At 44.9% G+C, this 20454-nt stretch overlaps 2 protein-coding genes across 2 annotated transcripts; one reads left to right on the forward strand and one right to left on the reverse strand.

Annotated features, from left to right (window-relative positions):
- Nucleotides 1-6263: 6263 nt before the first annotated feature.
- sox10 (SRY-box transcription factor 10) lies at nucleotides 6264-13274 on the forward strand. The gene is made up of 4 exons (XM_062485778.1): nucleotides 6264-6399; nucleotides 9112-9918; nucleotides 11788-12050; nucleotides 12395-13274. Exons 2-4 carry the CDS (start codon nucleotides 9479-9481, stop codon nucleotides 13189-13191), a joined length of 1500 nt encoding a protein of 499 aa, XP_062341762.1. The 5' UTR covers nucleotides 6264-6399; nucleotides 9112-9478; the 3' UTR covers nucleotides 13192-13274.
- A 5089-nt stretch (nucleotides 13275-18363) lies between these two features.
- On the reverse strand, nucleotides 18364-20339 carry polr2f (RNA polymerase II, I and III subunit F). Its single transcript, XM_062486005.1, has 5 exons — nucleotides 20198-20339; nucleotides 19942-20011; nucleotides 19568-19698; nucleotides 19135-19206; nucleotides 18364-18849 (listed from the first exon to the last, which is right to left on the reverse strand). The coding sequence occupies exons 1-5, from the start codon at nucleotides 20215-20217 to the stop codon at nucleotides 18759-18761; spliced, it is 384 nt and encodes a 127-aa protein (XP_062341989.1). The 5' UTR covers nucleotides 20218-20339; the 3' UTR covers nucleotides 18364-18758.
- Between the last annotated feature and the right edge of the window lie 115 nt (nucleotides 20340-20454).

Genomic DNA, 20454 nt, shown 5'->3' on the forward strand with positions numbered 1-20454 from the left:
CGACCTCGTCATCTTTATCTCCTTTTTTCGTCCTGTGTCTCTCTGCTTCCATCTCTCCCTTTCTCTCACAGCTGCAGCCAGCAGGGCCTTTGTCTCAACATGGAGGGATGTAAACTGTCACAGAGGGAGGTATCACAAGGCACAAGGCTCACATTTTACAGGAGAGTTAAATTAAAATTCCAATAATCTTTTTGAGCAGCTCGACCCTCAGAGGCAGCCTGATATAAGCCATGAGAGTGGGGGACAACTCAGAGAGTTAGAACCCCAACCAGGTGTTCCACGACTGGGTTCTCCAAACAGGTAAATGGAAGATTACTGAATACCTGGGGAGATCAGCCAGGTAACCAAACTCTCTCCTTTTTACCCCACAAACCCCCCTATCCATTTCCTTTAGATGTTCCTCTCACACAATTGGAGTAACTAGATTCTTTCCTTTGGCCAGCCAGTGTAGATATAAACCCAGACACACAATGGCCCATTCATGGAGGCTGCAATGTCTTGACCCCCCACCCTCCCTCCATCCCTCCATCTCTCCTTCCCTCCATCATCCAAGCCCTCTGGCATCCCCCCATCTATTTCGGCTCCTCTCTCCAACTACCCCCCCCCCCCCCCCCCCCGAAGCCCCACATCTACTCCCCAGCTGCATTGGAACCTCGTCCAAGTTCTACCCCCACCATTTGCCGTCCAACCCCTCGACCTCCACTATCCACTACCACCCAGCACATGTACCCCCCCCACCTCTCCCCCCCCATGCCTCCGTCCCCAATCCAGTACCAGTCACCGCGAAGGAGAAGAAGCAAAAAGAAAGAGGGGAAAAAAAGAATAGGAAATTCAGCACTTGGAACACAAAGACAGGATTCATCACGTGGGGGACGCATTTAAGTGTTGCGCAGCTGCATTGATTTATTTAAAAAAACGAAGGGTGGAAAGAAATTATCCGATGCTCTCATGGAACGTTGAGTTATTTTCATTAACTGCTTTGAAGATCCAGAGACTTTTTAATTTGGGAGGATTTAATCATTGTTACTAATAGCCAACAAGTTCTGAAAAAGTATAGTGATGTTGTCATTAGTCAATCAAAGGCAGGGCTGTTTACACTGGGAACAGTCCTGCTGTACAGCACCTGTTAGACCTAACACCTGTGCAGGTGCACCAGGGAGAGAGACATAGAGTAGCTGGGGGCTTTTAATATGTAAAAAGAGAGAGAGAACAAGAGACAGGAAGTAGGCGTGAAAGTGGGATGGAGAGAAATAGAAAGTGGGAGAGATGCATGAAGGGAGAGAGAGAAAAGAGAGAGAGCATGGTATCAGTAGGAGTTAATGCTATGGAAGATTTACATTTACATTTATGCGTTTAGCAGACGCTTTTATCCAAAACGACTTCCACCAGAGAGCTTTACAAAGTGCATAGGTCACTGATCATAACAACAAGATAGCCCCAAACATTGCGAGAAATAAGTGCCAAAGGGAAGAACCATAAGAGCATGCAGTTGAACAAGTCACAATTAAACAACATGAAACTCAAAAAGTGCAAGAGTGTACCTGTAGAAAAACAATCAACAGATACTTCTTGGCAGATACTGGCTATTTGATGAATTCCTATTGGATGGTTCAGGATCAGTGTGATGGATGGAACAGTTCTCTCCATCCCACCACATATCATGACATCATCAGCTACATCGAGGTCAGGCATTAGGGAGCACTGACCTCTCTCTCTTTTTCTCTCTGTGGCTCTTTATCTCTCTCTCTTCTTTCTCTCTCTCTCTTACTTTGGGACTAATAAAGTGAATGTAATTCTCACTGACCCCCCTCTCTTTTCCTCTCTCTGGTTTGCTGCCTCTCTCTTCCTCTGTATTTCTATTTCTTCTGGTCTCTCTCTCCCTCTCTCTCTGCCCCCTGCTCTCTCTGATGTCCTCACTAAAGCCAGAATGCGGGATTTCTCTAGGAATGTGTGCCTGACCCAGAGAAGACCTGTTCCTGTTCCACAGAAACATCCCTCCCCCTCCTCCCCTCCCCCTCACTCCTCTTCATCTAAACTTTCTCTGCCTTTTTGTTGACCAGGCCTTCTCTCTGTCTCTCTTTTTCTGTCTCTCTTTCTGTATCTGTATCTCCCTTTCTCTCCCCCCCTCCCTCCCTCTCTCCCTCTCCCTCCCTCTCTCTATTTCGCTCACACACACAGACAATTAATATTCAGTGCAATTAATCTACCATATATTTTAACTGATAAGTATAACTCCTGTATTTTCTCCATCAGGTGACGGGTGAATCTGTGTAAAAGCTTCATAACCGGAGTTAGAGTTCTCCACATCTACGTAAACTGCAGTCGCAACCGCTAACTCGGCTTCCGTCAGATTCACAAACGTGAACAGAGTTTGACGTCGGGAGAACGTCTTCGTGTAGACTTCAAGTCAAATGGCCGTTTATCCCTCTCTGATTTCACCTCTCACCCCTAGTCAGGTCACGAGTTCTGCCCCAGAGTCCTAACTAACTGTGCACCTCACGGTCTTGCGCCACTATACAACACAACAAACAACATCATCGCTGTCACATGGCTGGCCACTGTCCGCGGGCACTGAGAGGCCCAGTGCATGATGGGAACCTATGCTGACTAAGAAACAAACTTAAAGGATGTCTGCACTGATGTACTAAATGGTTTATCCTCTGGCTTTTAGGTTTGAACTGAACACATGAACATTTCACGTGATTGATGTTTCAATAATAATCATTAATACCGTATAGTATTATAGAATGCCAGTGTAGTTAATGTAGGAATGTGTAGTTATGTGTAGATAGTTATAATTGAAGCTGTTCTAGTGTTATTTCTCCTTCAAACTTAATTGTATAGTTTATTTATGTGTTTTAGTATTATGTTCCTACATTTGTAGGAGTATAATACAGACCTGTCTTTCAATTACATAATTCAAACAGACCAAATAACTGACAGTCACACAAAAATTAAACAGCAACAAAGCTATATCTTGATATATAGGCCTAATATTTCCTTTCGGTTTGAAATGTTTGATATTTTGTTTCAAATATAGCCTATAGGCTATAGGCCGCAAGGAGCTGTAGGTTAGAAGTCAAAACAAGCCAAGACAATGCAGCATACAAACGAATGACTGATTAGTCAGTGCCATTTTTCACGGTGTTTCACCGTAAAAACATATAGTCTATACATTTAGGCCTAATTGCTCGATTTTTTATATCGAAAGAAATTACTAAAACAATAATCCCACATTTGTGTAACCTCATTATAATTAAATCGTCCAAAAGTCAGTAGACGATAGGAGAGTCAGTAGACGATTTTTGACGATTTGCCTGGACGAAATGCCTGACTTATATCAGGCATTTCGTCTTAATACGACAGCCACTAAAATAAAACTTTAATGCAAACATATTTACTCGATATAGCCAAATCGTAACCGTTTCACCTTTGGCTCCGTTCTTGATTAGTTAATTACACGCAAATACATTTTGTTTGAACATTTTAATAAGACGTTAACTATATAGCCTATAGTTCGTTTTGTTAATGCATCTTATTGAATTCCCCTTGTCAAATATGTGAACAATAATTTCGATTAATCATTCTGATGTCAAGGCTTATCATGAAAAAACAAGGATTTACCTAAGAAACTAGTCAACTTTTCTTAATGTCTGTAGCCTGTAGGCCTACTGTGTAGTCGGCTTTACAAAAAACAATTACAACCGCACACTAGAAGGTCATCTTGACTTAATAAGTAGGCTTCATTTTTGGCATTAGTCTAATACCGCAAAACGAATGATTAGATGTTTTTCTTTTCACTGATTGTTCAATACCAAATGTGCTGATCGAAAGCCATGCCGATCAAAACAGTAACCTTTACCTTGGTGCCCTTTTGCGGTTTCTTTTTTTCTATGGCAAATCAATCATTTTGGAGGGATCGGCCTCGGGGTATAAGAAATGATTCATCCTATCTTGCTTTAGTCCGTATCCCTTAAGATGCTCTTCCAAATATCCTACAAATCAATATAATTGGTAAATGTATGTTCTGCTTCTGTCTCGTTCAATCCGCTCTAAAATCTGCTTAAATTGAGAACTTAACTTATAAATGGCGCACGGTCCATTTGAGGCAGCGATACATGCTATGCAACACTATATAATTCTTAATGCCTATGTTACTCACAGGTTTGAAAACAACAATAACAATAATAAACAGCTTACATCAATACCCAAAGAACACGTCGCGTTCTCAAACATATAGGCTACTCAGAAGATCACATGTAGGCCTCTTTTATAATCTGTCTTAAATATTCAAAACCGATGAGACATTTCAGTTCCCTGCGTGTCAACAGCCAGAGAATATCTTTTTTTTTTTCTGTTTCCTCCAAACGGAGCTCAAACCTGCCTCCCCTAGCTTGTTACTGCGCCCCTCACAAACACTCACTTCAAAGACGAGGCCAGGGCTCAGGTCCCTGAACGGCCGGGCAGTCCAGCGGAGTGGCATTTTAAAGCATCCCTGTTTGATAGCTGCCAAAGCCGGTCGGAACGACAGCAGATCCATAGGCAGAGTATAGTCCTGGAGCACGTTTTCTCTATATGTGAGCGTTTACTGAGACGCGGACAAAGAGACGCACTAAAGGGAGACACGGGTCTTTTTCTCTTTTCTCTTTTTTTTTATACACACAGAACTGCTTTTTGTTCCTCATTTTTTCATTTAAGAGGGTAATGGAGGGGGGTGTTCGTTTGATCACATGATTACAATTCACCTGAGATAAAACAATGGGACCAAAGAAAGAAGTAGAGCCAGCGTATGAAAGGGAGAGCGAGGGAGAGAGAATCAGACAGAGAGATTCACTCATGGTTAGGACTCCCTTATCACAGTCAACATTCATGGATAATGAAAAAAAAGAAGTGATTTTTGGATGGGGGGCATTGTGTCGCGAGAAGGACTCACAAGGGGTCATTGTTGTAAAGAACAGCGCGTGTGTTCGGCCCATGATATTATTCTCTCCCCCCGTCTTTCGTTACTATTTCTCCGAACGCCGTTCGGTTTTAAATGTGTGCTCTGTGAGTGCGCACTGATGCAATTATGAAACTCACACATAGCATAAGGCGATTCAGTGTCTGCTGAGGAATTACATTTCATTCCAATGCATTCTCTATGAGGGCCTACATGGTCAGGTCCTGCAGTTAGTCCACGGTCTGCCAGTGCTAGAATAGCAGATTAAAATCATATAGTTAGCAAAACGTTTTTTGATAAATACAAACACATAGGTCTTCTGGTGATGCCCGACCATGGCGTTACAGTAATGTAACAAACTTATTTATTCCAGCGGCATTGGCACTATTCTACAAGATGAATTGTGAGACACAAATAGCAGGTGCACTATCGGCATGCTGTGTATCTCAGAAAATATGTGCTATGTGTGTCTGTGCGCGTGGGTGTGTTGGAGTGTGTGTATGTGTGAGTGTGTTGAGGAGGCTGTGAGCATGTGTGTGTGTGTGTGTGTGTGTGTGGTGTGCCAGTATTTCGCCCTCTCGGCGGCAGAGAAGGGACCAGAGGCTCTTCCTCTAATGCGGCAGAAGGACCAGAGGCTCTGCCTCTAATGCGTCAACAATGCGTCAGTGTGCTCCTCTCAACCCGCTGCTAATTTAGATGACGTTGCCGGACGTTACATCAAAAGAGAATCAAAAAGAGACGCTTCAAAGTAGCTCGTTGACGCGTGGATCTATAGTGTTGGTCCTTTCAGCCTGGTTGGTGCCAGGTTTACTCCTATACTTAGCCTATAACAACTCGCAAGTTTGAAAAAGATCCGTAGGCCTATTACTGCAATCAATCTGGATGTCTTCCTCCAGCGAGAATTCAATTATGTAAATTATAATTAAAACCTAATAACTTAAATTACTTTTAGAGCAGGTTTAACCATGGAAGGCTTTCAAAATATCAGATATGGCGTTAAGCAACTACTTTAGGGCAAACATGAAAGTTTGCTGCTCATATCAAAAACTAACTGTCAGTTTGAATTTAAATTTCAAAGGGATCAATTATTTGTTTTAATTTATTCTTATAAATTTGTAGTGTATGCTTCAGGCTGCAAACAGTACAACATGCCTATTAATCAGCCATTATTAATGTGAATTTTGACAAAGAAACCCATCCCTGCAGGAAACGGACGAGAATAATCACGGACCAATCACAAGCGTTCAATCGGTGCAAGTTTGCTTCTCCTTTAAGACTTTTTTCTCTTTCTCACACAACGGAGCTCTTTAAGCCCCGGCGCGCGACACAGAGCAGGCATTCATAGTGGGGCAGAGCGAGCGAGAAGGGTGGGGAGTGAGCGCGAGCGTCACTTTGGAAACTCTGGAACACACGGACTCTCGTGCTTATCGGGCGACCTCCTTTTTCACTGCAGAAGTAAGGTGCTTAGCATTTGAAATACTTTCTTCTCTGCGGCAACTTTTGTCTCTCTTATTCCTACTTTGTCGTATAATCAAGTTATGAAGAGTCTTTATCCATCCTTCATAACAATAGGGGAATGTGGAAATATTTGTTTTCAGTTAGGTCTATTATCCGTTGTTATTTTTGTTACGTGTTATATTAAATGTGTTGTTATTATTATTATAATTGTTATTAGTATTATTATTCATAATAATTGTGTTATTTTTCTTGATGGCAATATTTTTTGTTATTTTGATTGAGCCTATTGCATTGTTACAGTCTGTCGATTCACTGTTGTCACAACCATTGTTATTAGTTATGTGCCAGAGCTTGATAGAATGGGGTAGGCTACCTGACAAAAAAAACAATTGTATATTTCGCTAAACGAACGTTGTAGGCCTCAGTCATATTGTTTTCCTGTAAGTAGCACAACTAAAACTTAACAAACGAGTTTCAGTCATAAACCAACATCCAACTGACTGTTCGTAACTACAGGCTGGTCTAAATGTGACATAGAAAGGGGTTCAACGAAGCCACCATAATCTGTAAACAAATATTTCTAATTATAAAGACATCTCTAAATGTAGTTTGATTTAGCTGTCATAGTTTGAATTTAGGCTATGGTTATTTCAAACGTGGCAGACTTTAATTAGGTGGGCCTACCTGTTGCAATATATTCGTATAATTTATAAAACACTTATCAATTTACAATCAATACCTATTAAACTTTATTAGACCCCAAAAATCTAGGTTGGCAATGTTAAACTTTTAGTCTACATAGGCTCGTGACATTTCCGTTCACCTGCCTTTCTTTTTATCAACAATTTGAAATGGTTAACCTGCATCTGTTCGACATTTTAAGTAGCCTACAGGATAGCGAGTAGTCTATGTTTGGATTTGTGAAACAAGCTACTCCATATAAAACTGAAAACAACGCAGATTACGGGAACATAGTTTCAAGGACGCAATTAAGGGCAAGTTATTGTCAGGTCAAGCGAAAGTGCTCCTACTTTTATTCGTCTTTCATAACGCGTAAATTAATGACGACTACACTGCTACAGTAACCTAAATACATTCGATGGTTGAACACCAGACATCACAAACACAATCTAAGCGGAATGCGGAGAAACACCATCGCTAGGTTTTTGACAGGCAATATAGGCCTAGGCTATCCTGTATTTCACTCGCTGGACAAACAAACCAGTGTGTTTCTGACCTCTAACGTGCAATGTTAAGGTTATGAAGAAATATGACGTTTGAAAATAAGAGAACGCGTGGCTGTTGAATAACAGAGGACCTCTGTCCAGGGTGTGGAACGTTGTGCCACTATAGAACTTTGGTAAAACGGTGTCCATGATTGTCACTTCATTTTACAAACTACATCAGTGGCTCCACAGTGGGCCTACATGTCTTATCTTAACAATACATAACTTGGTGGAAATTTATAAAAGCATAATAATACAAGGATTAAACTTTTTGTGAAGTGGGCTTTGTGATGCGTAACGAAGCGCATGAGGTCTGCCGGATCCTGAAGCGCCCACATGCCAGAGAAAGAATAATTAACATGTTTAAATCTGACAGATGGTTGTTAGAGAACAGACATGATGTGGAAGCCCGCTTGGCTTGTGCCAAATGGAACGGCCAGGTTATCAACCATGATGTTCATTAAAAGGAAATTGACTGGATATACCTACCTACAGGTGAAATGTCATAGGACGAAAGCGATGCTATGCGATCCATTAGCTACACTTAATTAATTTACGGTTCAAACGTGGTAAAAATTACGAACGATCCCACGAACGATCCTTCGTTAATTCACATAATCTTTTACCGAACAAGTAGACAGCACTATCGATAATTGCCTACATTAGTATGACGTTGCACAGACACCCAGCCAGAACGCGAGGTGCGAGGGCGGTCAAAACGGTAAAAGTCTGCTGGTGACTTAAGCGCAAGATGACACACGCACGCGAATAAATCAATGTCCTCGATATGGGCGTCACTAAGGAGTTGAGATCCAAACAAAATAGCGACGGAGTTGTGTTTATATTGTCTGAGTTCAGAAGTTCGCAAAATAACAACTTTAAGGTCGTGTCAGAAGGCGGTCTACACAGCAGAACGTTGATTCAATGGACACAACTCCATCTACAGGCATATACACTTTCACAAGCAGGCAGTGTCCTGCTCGCTCTCACGCACGCGCGCTCACACATACCCACACGCGGTTTATATTTCCAGCGCCAGCCCATGTTTATCTAACTGTTTATTTAAGAGCCTGCAGGAATAAATCGAAGCCCTGTGCTCGTGCATACTCATATTATTCCAGCACTTTCTCTCCGGGGAGCTTGGAATAACTGCCAAACCTTAAACAGTAGCTTGTTAGCAGGGAGCGAGTACCAGGCTAAAATAACAGGCGCACTTCAAATTATACGTCTGTCTGCATATATCTGATAGCAATGTTACACTTGCGAATAGGCTTGTATTGTTCATTTCTATTGGTCTTTGGTTTGGTTAGTAGTGTCCAGTTCTCCAACAGTCCCAACATGACAATTTGAGATCTTGTGAACTGTGTGAATTAGATGAAAAAATCAACCGTGATCAACGATCAAACGATTTTTATTGGGATACTTTCCTTTTATGTATTAAAAAAAATAATATATATTCTAATAATCAGTGTGTTTCGTTTTTTTCAGGACGTTGCTGAAGCATGCAAGTACAGAAACAACAAAAGAATAGCGGACTTCTGGATCCAGACAACATTTTGAGACAGGTGAACTGGGGTCTAAAACAGGCAGCGTGCGAATGATACCAGCAACACGGATGGAAATACCTTTGATGTGGAATCCTAATAGAGTTCTGGAACGGACGCTGAGAGTTGAGACGGACTGGGAATTCATATAAAGGAGACCTCGAGGGAGGGTAAACTTAATAAACTTAGAAAACACAACACTTTGACGTCATATCAAGATAACTTAGGCCACAAATACCCCTAGATCAAGGAATTACATTTCGATACTTACCGGAGGACGGAGAAAGTTATTTTGAAAGAAGGAAGACAAGATGTCAGCCGAGGAGCAGAGTTTGTCTGAGGTGGAGATGAGTCCTGGAGTCTCGGACGACGGCCAGTCTTTGTCACCGGGGCACTCCTCCGGTGCCACAGGCGGAGGAGACTCACCTTTGCCCGGACAGCAGTCTCAGCTGACGGGGGTCGGTGATGAGGCTTCCGGTGTGACTGATGGCCTCTCCATAAAGTCTGACGAAGATGACGACCGGTTCCCCATCGGTATCCGCGAGGCGGTGAGCCAGGTGCTAAACGGCTACGACTGGACCCTCGTGCCGATGCCCGTGCGCGTGAACTCCGGCAGCAAGAGCAAACCGCACGTGAAGAGACCAATGAACGCTTTCATGGTGTGGGCCCAGGCCGCCAGGCGGAAGCTGGCTGACCAGTACCCTCACCTGCACAACGCTGAGCTCAGTAAAACGCTGGGAAAACTGTGGAGGTAAGGTTGGCTCTGACCCACCACGGAGACTACGTCACAACAGCACAGGCAACATAGAGGTTTACCTAACGGTCAAAATGATTACAGGGACAAGGATCCTTTCCGTGGTTCACTAGTTTAAGTGTCATAGTCAGTTGCATGGTATAGCCTACACATGTATGTAATATGTAGCGTGTTATATATTCATCTTGTGTTTTACTGTGAACAACTTACCCTCTTCAACATTTCAAGTTATTGAGTGAAATGGACTATGTAGTCTGAGGTAGGCAAGGGTTGATCACGTGTTCCTGGGCCCAACCTAATTTCATAGCTAGCTTAATTCATTGCAATTTGGTTGGGCAAATGGCTCCACAGGGAATTACTGTGTTTTCTGTCAAAATCCCCCTCAGTTCTGGCTAACTGCTCCGATTGGAGTGCCTCAGAGTTGCTGTTTCCTCACCTATAAACTCCATTCTATAGGAGTTAAACTGAACCTGGAAAAGGGGAAATACACTGAAAGAGACTGAAATACTATGGGTCTAATGTGATGAGTTTTTATAATGTATAATGTTAACAGTTCACGTATAGTAGTAATGATTCAAGCTGACCGATTGGTCAACCGTCATAGAGGAAGAGACCAATGGCCACCAGTCTCTTCTGGTATGCGGTGGGTTGTGGGGAGGCATGTGCTGGCCCATGTGTACCAGGAAAGTCTAATTCATTAACCTCATGAAGACAGAATTAATCAGATAAAGACTTGACCTTGAGCGCCGACATGATTGTTTAATTGGATCCAGACAGAAACATGTCGAATTAGAGAGGGCAGGATTTTCTCATGTATGACAATCCAGCAGCTGCACCGGTTGCTTGTGCTTTTTATACACACACACACACACACACACACACACACACACACACACACACACACACACACACACACACACACACACACAGAAACACCACATCTTCATCCTGAGTCCTAATCACATTGCAGGACTGTTGAACCCCCTGGTGTGGACGACTCCTTAGCTGCAGCTGTGCAGATGGGAGATCAGATGTTTTTGGGGCTGGTACACTGAGTCACAGTGCCGGTCACAGAGAGGGTGGGAACATGCCGCAGGCTCAGTGAGAACACGGGAGTCAGGTGGCTGAGCGGTGAGGGAGTCAGACTAGTAATCCGAAGGTTGCCAGTTCGATTCCCGGTCATGCCAACTGACGTTGTGTCCTTGGGCAAGGCACTTCACCCTGCTTGCCTCGGGGGAATGTCCCTGTACTTACTGTAAGTCGCTCTGGATAAGAGCGTCTGCTTAATGTAAAATGTAAATGTAACACCTGTTTCACCTCGACAACTAGGTGAAACAGTTGTGTTTTAGGTTCAGACAACTTGTCTGAACATGTCAAACAGCTTCATAAACCCTGACATCTTTAGTTTCTCTGAATTGATGAGAATCATTCAAATGCCTCGAGTCCTTTTGTAAACAGCTCTCACTAAGACTGAGTGTACAACGACGTTTGCCTCTGTTGAGTTATTCAAGTCTTTAAAGATACAGCATCCTTGGTAACAACCAATTTTAATAACTTACCTTCCTATGAAACCAGTAGTGGTATTAGTAGGTACTTTATGGATCCCCAGGGGGAAATCGCAGCAGGCCAGAAGTGGAAATAGGAATAGGAAATACAATTATAATATTTCCGAATACTACAGTTCATAATTCCAGAGTTTAAGTTCCAGTTTTAAGTTCTCTCTCTCTCTCTCTCTCTCTCTCTCTCTCTCTCTCTCTCTCTCTCTCTCTCTCTCTCTCTCTCTCTCTCTCTCTCTCTCTCTCTCTCTCTCTCTCTCTCTCTCTCTCTCTCTCTCTCTCTCTCTCTCTCTCCCCCCCCTGCCCCCAGACTACTGAACGAGAGCGACAAGCGTCCCTTCATCGAGGAGGCGGAGCGTCTGAGGAAGCAGCACAAGAAGGACTACCCCGAGTACAAGTACCAGCCGCGCCGCCGTAAGAACGGCAAGCCCGGCTCCAGCTCTGAGGGCGACGGCCACTCCGAGGGAGAGGTTAGCCACAGCCAGTCTCACTACAAGAGCCTCCACCTGGAGGTGGTGCACACCGGGGGGACGGGGTCTCCGCTCGGCGACGGACACCACCCTCATGCTGCAGGTGGGCCCCCAGCTCCACCCATCCCACGGACAACACCACATATAACACCACGGGAACACTACAGTAACGTAGAGCGCAGTGGATATAGGAGAGTAGAGGATGGGAGAGTAGAGGATAATAGAATTGAGAAAAGTAGAGGACAAACAGTTTAGTAGAATGGTGTTGAGTCAAGTGGAGTAGAGTAAATAGATTTTATTAAGACATGACAAGCGACAAACAGTCAAGCAAACAACTAAACTAAGTAGCACTGCTAGCACTACACACAAGACACCTTCATTCAGACAGAATCGAATCAAACACAAAAACTCACATCTTTGCTTCCTCCCGGTGCTGTGCTCCTCTAGGTCAGAGCCACAGCCCCCCCACGCCCCCCACCACCCCCAAGACAGAGCTGCAGTCTGGGAAGTCTAGCGAGGGGAAGCGGGAGAGCGGCGTGGCAGGGGGCTCCCGCGGGGGCATGGGTGTAGGAGCAGAGTGTGCCTCCGGGTCCGGGTCCGGCCCGGGGAAACCCCACATCGACTTCGGCAACGTGGACATCGGGGAGATCAGCCACGAGGTCATGGCCAACATGGAGCCCTTCGACGTCAATGAATTCGACCAGTACCTTCCCCCGAACGGGCACCCGTCAGTGGGGCAGGGCGCCGGAGCGGGGGCAGGCTCCTCCGCCTCCCCGTACGCCTACGGCATCTCCTCTGCGCTGGCCGCCGCCAGCGGACACTCTGCCGCCTGGTTGTCCAAGCAGCACCAGCAGCACCAGAACCAGCACCACGGATCCCCGCTAGGTTCGGACCCCTCCAAGGCCCAGATCAAGAGTGAGGCCGGCCCGGGGGCCCATTTCTCAGAGGCATCCTCGGTGCCAGGCTCCCACGTCACCTACACCCCTCTCAGCCTCCCCCACTACAGCTCAGCCTTCCCCTCGCTGGCCTCCAGGGCTCAGTTTGCAGAGTACGCCGACCACCAGGCGTCCGGGGCCTACTACGCTCACTCCAGCCAGGCTCCCGGCCTCTACTCTGCCTTCTCCTACATGGGGCCCAGCCAGAGGCCCTTGTACACGGCCATCACCGACCCAGCCAGCGTGCCCCAGTCACACAGCCCCACGCACTGGGAGCAGCCTGTGTACACCACACTGTCTCGGCCATGACCCTTGCGGGGAGGAGGGGACACAGGCTCAGACACGACCGCAGCAGAACTGAAGACCAGTGGCATGGGGTGTGACCTGGGCTGGGGGGAGGCAAAGGGGGGAGGCTGAGGGGGGAGACTGAAGCGGAGGCGGTGATGAGCCTGGTCTTCCCCAGGTGAGGAGCAGTCTGGGTGGTTTGTGGGACAGTCTGATGTGTTGTAATCTCGCCATGTTCACATTTCACTGAGACTGTTGGACCCTGATTACTATGGCAACTCAAATAGAGAGAGCCCATCTTGGATATTCTTAAACCCTGAAAGATTATCACTGAAAATGTTTCATTTATGGAAGAGAACCTGATGTGCCAAACTGTTTGGCTAGCCCATTCACATCTCAGGCAAGTTGAAAAACAGATCATTTTATATGATCTAGAACAACATCCAATATTAAATCAATATTTTGTTTAATATATCTTTAATGTAATAGTGTAATGATAGTTGCAATTCTTCTTTTGTGTGTTTCATCCATTAACAGGACCAAAGTTTTGAGACCAAAATTTGAGATTTAATAGCGAGATTTAATATTTTCATGATGTTTTGAACCAGAAGCAGAAGCAGATATTTTCAGTTGGCCACAACTTTGTTGAATCCCCTGGTGATCGGTGTTTAAATACAAATCCTCTTTTTCTGACATCTTTTTTTCTTCTTCTTTCTTTAATCTGACATCCTCTACTGAGTAATTTGATTGAGCATTTCAAAACCGTGCTAAACAGTTTGGCAAATATATGTTACATAAGATTCATCACGAACAGTAAAATATAATAATCCCTTTTACTAACCAAAATTAAGGTCATTCTGTTGAGGAATACAAACATTCTTTTCATTGTTAATAATCTTAACTATTAATTTCATTGTTGACAGTAAATCGTTTTTTTTTGCCATTACTACACTGTATAGTCTCCATCACTGCGTGTTTCTTGACATGTTTGACATTCAAAATGTGTATATAGAGTATTCAGTGTACAATGGTAGGAGTGTATATAGTTGCTGTGTAATATGTTTGCTATCCGTCAAAGGGCTCACCTGGGTGCTCACCTGGGTGCTCACCTGGGTGCTCACCTGGGTGCTCACCTGGGTGCTCACCTGGGTGCTCACCTGGGTGCTCACCTGGGTGCTCACCTGGGTGCTCACCTGGGTGCTCACCTGGGTGCTCACCTGGGTGCTCACCTGGGTGCTCACCTGGGTGCTCACCTGGGTGCTCACCTGGGTGCTCACCTGGGTGCTCACCTGGGTGCTCACCTGGGTGCCATCACTTCAACACAGTTGCCTGAGATTGAAAAGAGCAGGAACGCCGCATTAATGAGTTAATGGGTTTAAAAGAGCGTGAGTGAGTCTCTTTAAAGCCTTTGGCCAAACTAAAAGATTGCCAACCACACGTGTAATACAGAGAAGCAGCAATCCATGTCGTTATTTTTCTAAAAACAGTTTTAAAAAAAAATACATTCTTGCCATACTGACTTTATCTTATATTTAACTGACTTGTGAAACTGTCCTTGTTTGGGATTCTGCAATTAAATTCTCCTCTTCAGAACCTTGAAGAACTCCCAGCAAGGGAAACCGATTGGGTTCTTTGACATTTTACACTTGACATTTGATTCATTTAGCTGATAAAAAAAAAATCTGAAGCAACATACCGAACCCTAAACAAATAGTGCATCTAGAGAGGGCATCTTTGTGGCTTCGCTCTGCCTGCTATCTGGGGAGTGTGATGGTTTCACCTGGAAATGAATGTTCCCCTGCTCTGCCAAACACATCCTCCACACCTCAGACCTGCCTCTGGGGCAGTCAGAAACACATCCTCCACACCTCAGACCTGCCTCTGGGGCAGTCAGGACGGCCCTCCATCTCTTAATGGGGCACTAACTCGTGATATATTGACCTTTTTCTAATATAAGATTCTGATATGTTATTATTTGAAACAAGACCCTCTCCCACTATCTAACGTGACGGGCAGTGCTTCACGCTGTCTCTTGTTCGACTGTGTTGTCTTGTCTGTGTTGCTTTCCTCAAGTAAAGGAGCTCATTATGTTAGACATCCTATATTTTGCCACATTGCGAAAAAAAAACCCTTGTTTTGACTATTACGATTATTATTTATATATGCTGGTGTTATGTTTTTATGCGTGTTATGTTTTTATGCGCTGTTAACAGTTTTTTCTTCTCCAACATGTTGAAAACCTCTGACTGTTACCTTGGCTGATGTGTCATTCTCATGTTGCTATTTTGTATTTTTCCTCAGTTAAGTTGAAAGTTGAACGAACGTGTAAATACTAGCAAAGACAAAGCATTAGAGATGTGATAACTAATGACCCTCTCACACTAAATAAATCTGTATTCTTTCTGCTTTTGTAAAACATCTGTCTTCACTACTTCATCAGCATGAGCAGATCTAAGTGAGTTATCTTACATACAGTGAGAATAAAATACATAGCATTGCTTTACATTAAATGCAGACAATAACAGTGCAGCTTACACTGCAAAGTTAGGTTGATCAATAACTCGTTTTATTTTCAATTTAAGTTAAATCAACCACAAAGACATTTCCAGTCCAGCATAATCTGAACCTTGGAAATGACTTGTATTGTACATATAGCCACGCCTCTCAATACAAACTTGACCTGCATAGCAATGCAAAACCGGACTCATTAACGTCACATGCCATTGTATGTGTGTGTGTGTGTGTGTGTGGTGGGGGGGGGGTGGGGGGGGGGGGGGTGCAGTGACTCCCTCTCTCACTGCACACACACACACACACACATCCGTTGCCAGTCAGACTTGTGTTTAGCTCAGTCTCGTTGTAGAGGGGATGAGTTCCCCTCTGCCCATGGGGCCCAGGGGGCATGACCTCGTCACTGGAGCACGAAAGGTCAGAGGTCGGGGGCGTGTTTATGTGAGAAGGTACACCTGGAGAAGTCCTACACAGCTGGAGAGCATACAGAGATGACACACAGAGAGAGAGAGAGAGAGAGAGAGAGAGAGAGAGAGAGAGAGAGAGAGAGGAGAGAGAGAGAGAGAGAGAGAGAGAGAGAGAGAGAGAGAGAGAGAGAGAGAGAGAGAGAGAGAGAGAGTGAGAGAAGAGAGAGAGAGAGAGAGAGAGAGAGAGAGAGAGAGAGGAGAGAGAGAGAGAGAGAGAGAGAGAGAGAGAGTGAGAGACATAGAGAGAGAGAGAGAGTCTCCATGTTTGCTCCTCAGAGATGATGCTCATTCACCTGGCTCCTGCTTGGTGTGGCTCATGTCTCCTACTACAGACCAGTACAGTGGTCCACTGGTCTAGCAGGTCCCACCAGATGCAGTTCAAATCAGTCTCAGTGTGTGTGTGAGTGTGTGTGTGTTGTGGGTTAAGCCTGACTCCTATTCCCTCTTCTTAATCGGCTGTGTGATACTTTGGTAAAGACAAAGAGAGCCATTGAGAGGGAGCAGGAGGGGGAGGAGGGAGGCATACCCAGAACTGCCTGGGCCTGTAGCTCTGCCGGGATACAAAGGGACTCTCATACTCTCAGCATAGCCTCCACCCCACCTCCCTCCACCCATCCCCTCCTCCACACTGCACCAACAACCTCCATCTCTCCCCTCTCAGGTTGAGACTGTACGAAAGAGAGATAGAAGAGAGAAAGAGAGCGAGGAAAACCAGTCAAAAGAGATAAAGGGATGAAGACACGGAGTGGACATTGAGAAGTGTCTCCAAGAGGGTAGATGCAGTGGAAGAGGATAGAGGAGTTGAAAAATAGAGACAGAATCCTGACAGAAGGGTGAACCGAGGGACAAGAGGGCAGAGAGAGAAAGAAGAATGTTAGGGTTCAAGACAGGCTCAAGGCAGGAAGAGAGGGGGGGGAAGAGGAGGCGGTGTGCTATTAGACATGGTGGATCTGTCAGCTGGGTGATGCTGTGTCTGTGGTCTGGAAGGTGGATCACGAGATGTGATGATCTGCTGTCTCAGCCGCCCCCATGACAGGAAGACCGAGCCCTCCCCGGGCTCTGCTGCAAACACAGGATACTCTTCACATTCACCGTCACAAATTAACGTGGTGAGATCAGGGATTTCATGTGGTCGTCAGACGGCTTCTAATACTGAGAACACTGAGCGTAAGAAACAGTAAAAATCAATCTTGAATGTTAATCAGAAATCCTGTTACTTTGTGGGTCAAAATGTGCATTATGAAGACAAGGCCAGGGTTAAACCAGGGCTCCCTGTGTCTCAGGCCCCCTACACCAAAGCTGTTAATTGGGTGAGGGTTTCCCCCCTTTTCACCCTCCACCCCCCCTGCTCCTCTCTCTCCCCAAACGGTGGCTCCTTGTTGCCTTGGCAACAACCTATTTCCTCTCTGACAATGACCAGCCTGTGCTTTTCTGTTTGTTTGTGTGAGTATGTGTGTGTATGCATACGTGTGTGTGTGGGTGTGAGGGCTGTGGCCAGGCCGGCTCAGTTCAGCGCCCGCGCCAGCTCGTCTCACCATCCAGTCGTCAAAGTTCTGAATTCGCTGCTGACGGATGTGCTCCTGGTTTCCTTCATATGTTGGTGGCTATCAGAGCGCTTCAAGAAGAAAAGTGTGTGAAACTACCAGGCTTAGCAAACATAAGTTGGAGGGAGGAGAAAATGCTAAAGTCTTTGATGACCGTACAGAGATCTGTAGAATGTGGCGCAAGAACACATTCCTCCATCTGAGAATTAGTGCTTAGACCTCGTCAGAACGACCCAGGGCCTAACCTGAAGAGGATTCTACACTGAATCTAACAAGGTTTCACTGAATTACAGTTCAGATAAGGTGAATTGATACTAAATTAATTCATTATAATTGCACTTTGATGTTCATTTATTCCAGCTCATGACACGTGGGGCCCAAGCCAGGTGGAGACACAACCCCAGGTATGACCCCAGGAGGATCATGTTCACTATGTCTATGGAGGCAACTTCAACTGCTCATGAGTGAGGTTGGTTAATTCAGTTTTACACAATTAAATGTATTCTTGAGGAGTCTAGCTGCCTGCCTACATCTCAATGTTTTTATGCAAAACAAATAAAGCTGGGCAGAGAATGTCCAGCTTCCTAAGAATAAGTAACTTCCATCAGGGGTGATGTTAATGGTGCAAAGACATGACTATAAACTTGAACTCAACACACAACTGTTGGGAATTCAACAACATGCTACATTTCTTTCATACAACTTAATTTATTTACAGGAAAAATAAAACAGATCTATAAAACAAACTACCATCCCCCTTCACAGAACCACTTCATAATCATAGCCGAGTTTCTGAAGGTACATTTGAGCTAAACAGTGACTTGAGTTACATTCCCCCCTTGTGGATGTATGTTGTAACTTATCCGCCTGTCAGAAACAAAAAGGTTCAGATCTAACTATTTCCATCAGGAGGAATGGTGGAAACTCAGGACTGGAGAACCATTCAGTGGCCCCAAAACGAAAAAACGTCGAAGCTTCTCAGTGCGGCGTCAACGGATGACTGTTGACATCCCTCTCCAGGTGTCTGAGGATCTGATTGGCCGTGCGGGGCTAGGGGCGGGGGCCAGCTTCAGTCTGTGATAATGAGTTCGTCACAGCCCCAGTCCTCGTAGCTGGCGTCCGGAAGGTAGCGCCTGATGATGATGGGGATCTTCCTGCCCCTGAAGAACAACAGCCACACACACTCAGTATCAGCATATATGTGTGTGTGACTACAGAAGGAATCAGGGGTGTTCAATCCTGGTCCTCGAGAGCCCCTGTCCTGCATGTTTTAGATGTTTCCCTGCTCCAGCACACCTGATTCAAATGAATGGGTTGTTATCAAGCTCTGTGGAAGCCGGCAAATTTTGAATCAGGTGTGCTGGAGCAGGGAAACATCTAAAACATGCAGGACAGGGGCTCTCGAGGACCAGGATTGAACACCCCTGGCTTAGGTGTTGCTTTACTTCAGTTCCTTCATGGCGATCTGCAGCGGGTCTGTCTCTCCCTCCAGCTCCACCATGACTGGGGCACACATCCTGCAGAACACAGCAGGTTAAATACTGCCCAGATGTCTGTCAACAGCAACCAGAGGAGCTCACTGCCGTAAAACAATCGCATAGGCTACACTTTCATATGAATCAAACAGGAGAAATATCCCAAACCCTAGCCTAAATGGATAAACATATCAAATGGTTAAAGCTAGGTAATATAATAATATATCAATTTCGTAATACGGAATTAACTTGAAAGAAGATGCTGCAGTCGTGTAGCGGCACTATTGGAGTCACACTTCCATCGGTGAAGGTCAGAAATAGGTCTCAGTCTTTAGGAGTGTGATTAAATCTGTTCTTGAACGGTAGTTCTACAATGAGAGACGAACTCAGGAGGAATACTCACGCTATCTGGAGGGCGCGTGTCCCTAGCACTCTGGCTCTCTCGTATTTGGTCATGTATTGAGTTGTTATTCTCTTTTGATTGGCCTGCTGGCCCTCTCCCGCGGGAAGGATCTGCACGTTCTCCCGGTCCTCCTGGTTACCATGGCAGAGAACAACGTCAGGGACAGGGAAGCGGATTTGAGAGATGCACGAGTTACCAACGCTTAAAGCTATGTGACGGTACATGGCGTTTGGTGATGTATCAAGGTAAGATAAAAGAGCAAGAGAACGTTGACAAACTTTTGAGGAATGTATAATAATACGTTTCTCAGCTAATTAGCTGTAGCTATACGTTTTAGAATATGGTTGGGACAGACATGGAGGGAAAAAACATACATCTTCTGCGTTCTCCAGATCATCCATCCCCTCATCTTCCTCTCCGTCATCAAAATCACCATCATCGAAGCTAGATGTTAGATCGTTTTGAGAAAGTAGAAGGCAAAACGAACCCTCGTTAGCATGCTATCGATTTGTGTTTATACGCAGCACCAAAACGACAGTCCCCACGATGAGCCACAGAAAACGTCACACAATCTGTTTGTTTTGCGGAATATTTTAAGGTCCTAACGTTCTACTATAGCATTATACTTACTTGTCTTCGTTGTCGGACATTTTCTATAGCGTGTAGTAGAAGTTATTTCAATAAATTATGACAAATTCTCAAGACAGTTGACAACAGTTCGATGTTGGCGTGATAGTAATGTGCTGGAAGGTTCCGGTCTATCGGTCCGTTCGCTCCATCCGGAAGAATCAAACAGGACAGGATAGTTCCGCTAACATAAAATGCTCTACTATAATGTTAATGTAATAGATTTCACCAATAGAAATGGTTTAAATGTTGTAACATGA

The sequence above is a fragment of the Osmerus eperlanus genome, chromosome 2 (genome assembly GCF_963692335.1).
Source record: "Osmerus eperlanus chromosome 2, fOsmEpe2.1, whole genome shotgun sequence".
Lineage (NCBI taxonomy): Eukaryota > Metazoa > Chordata > Actinopteri > Osmeriformes > Osmeridae > Osmerus > Osmerus eperlanus.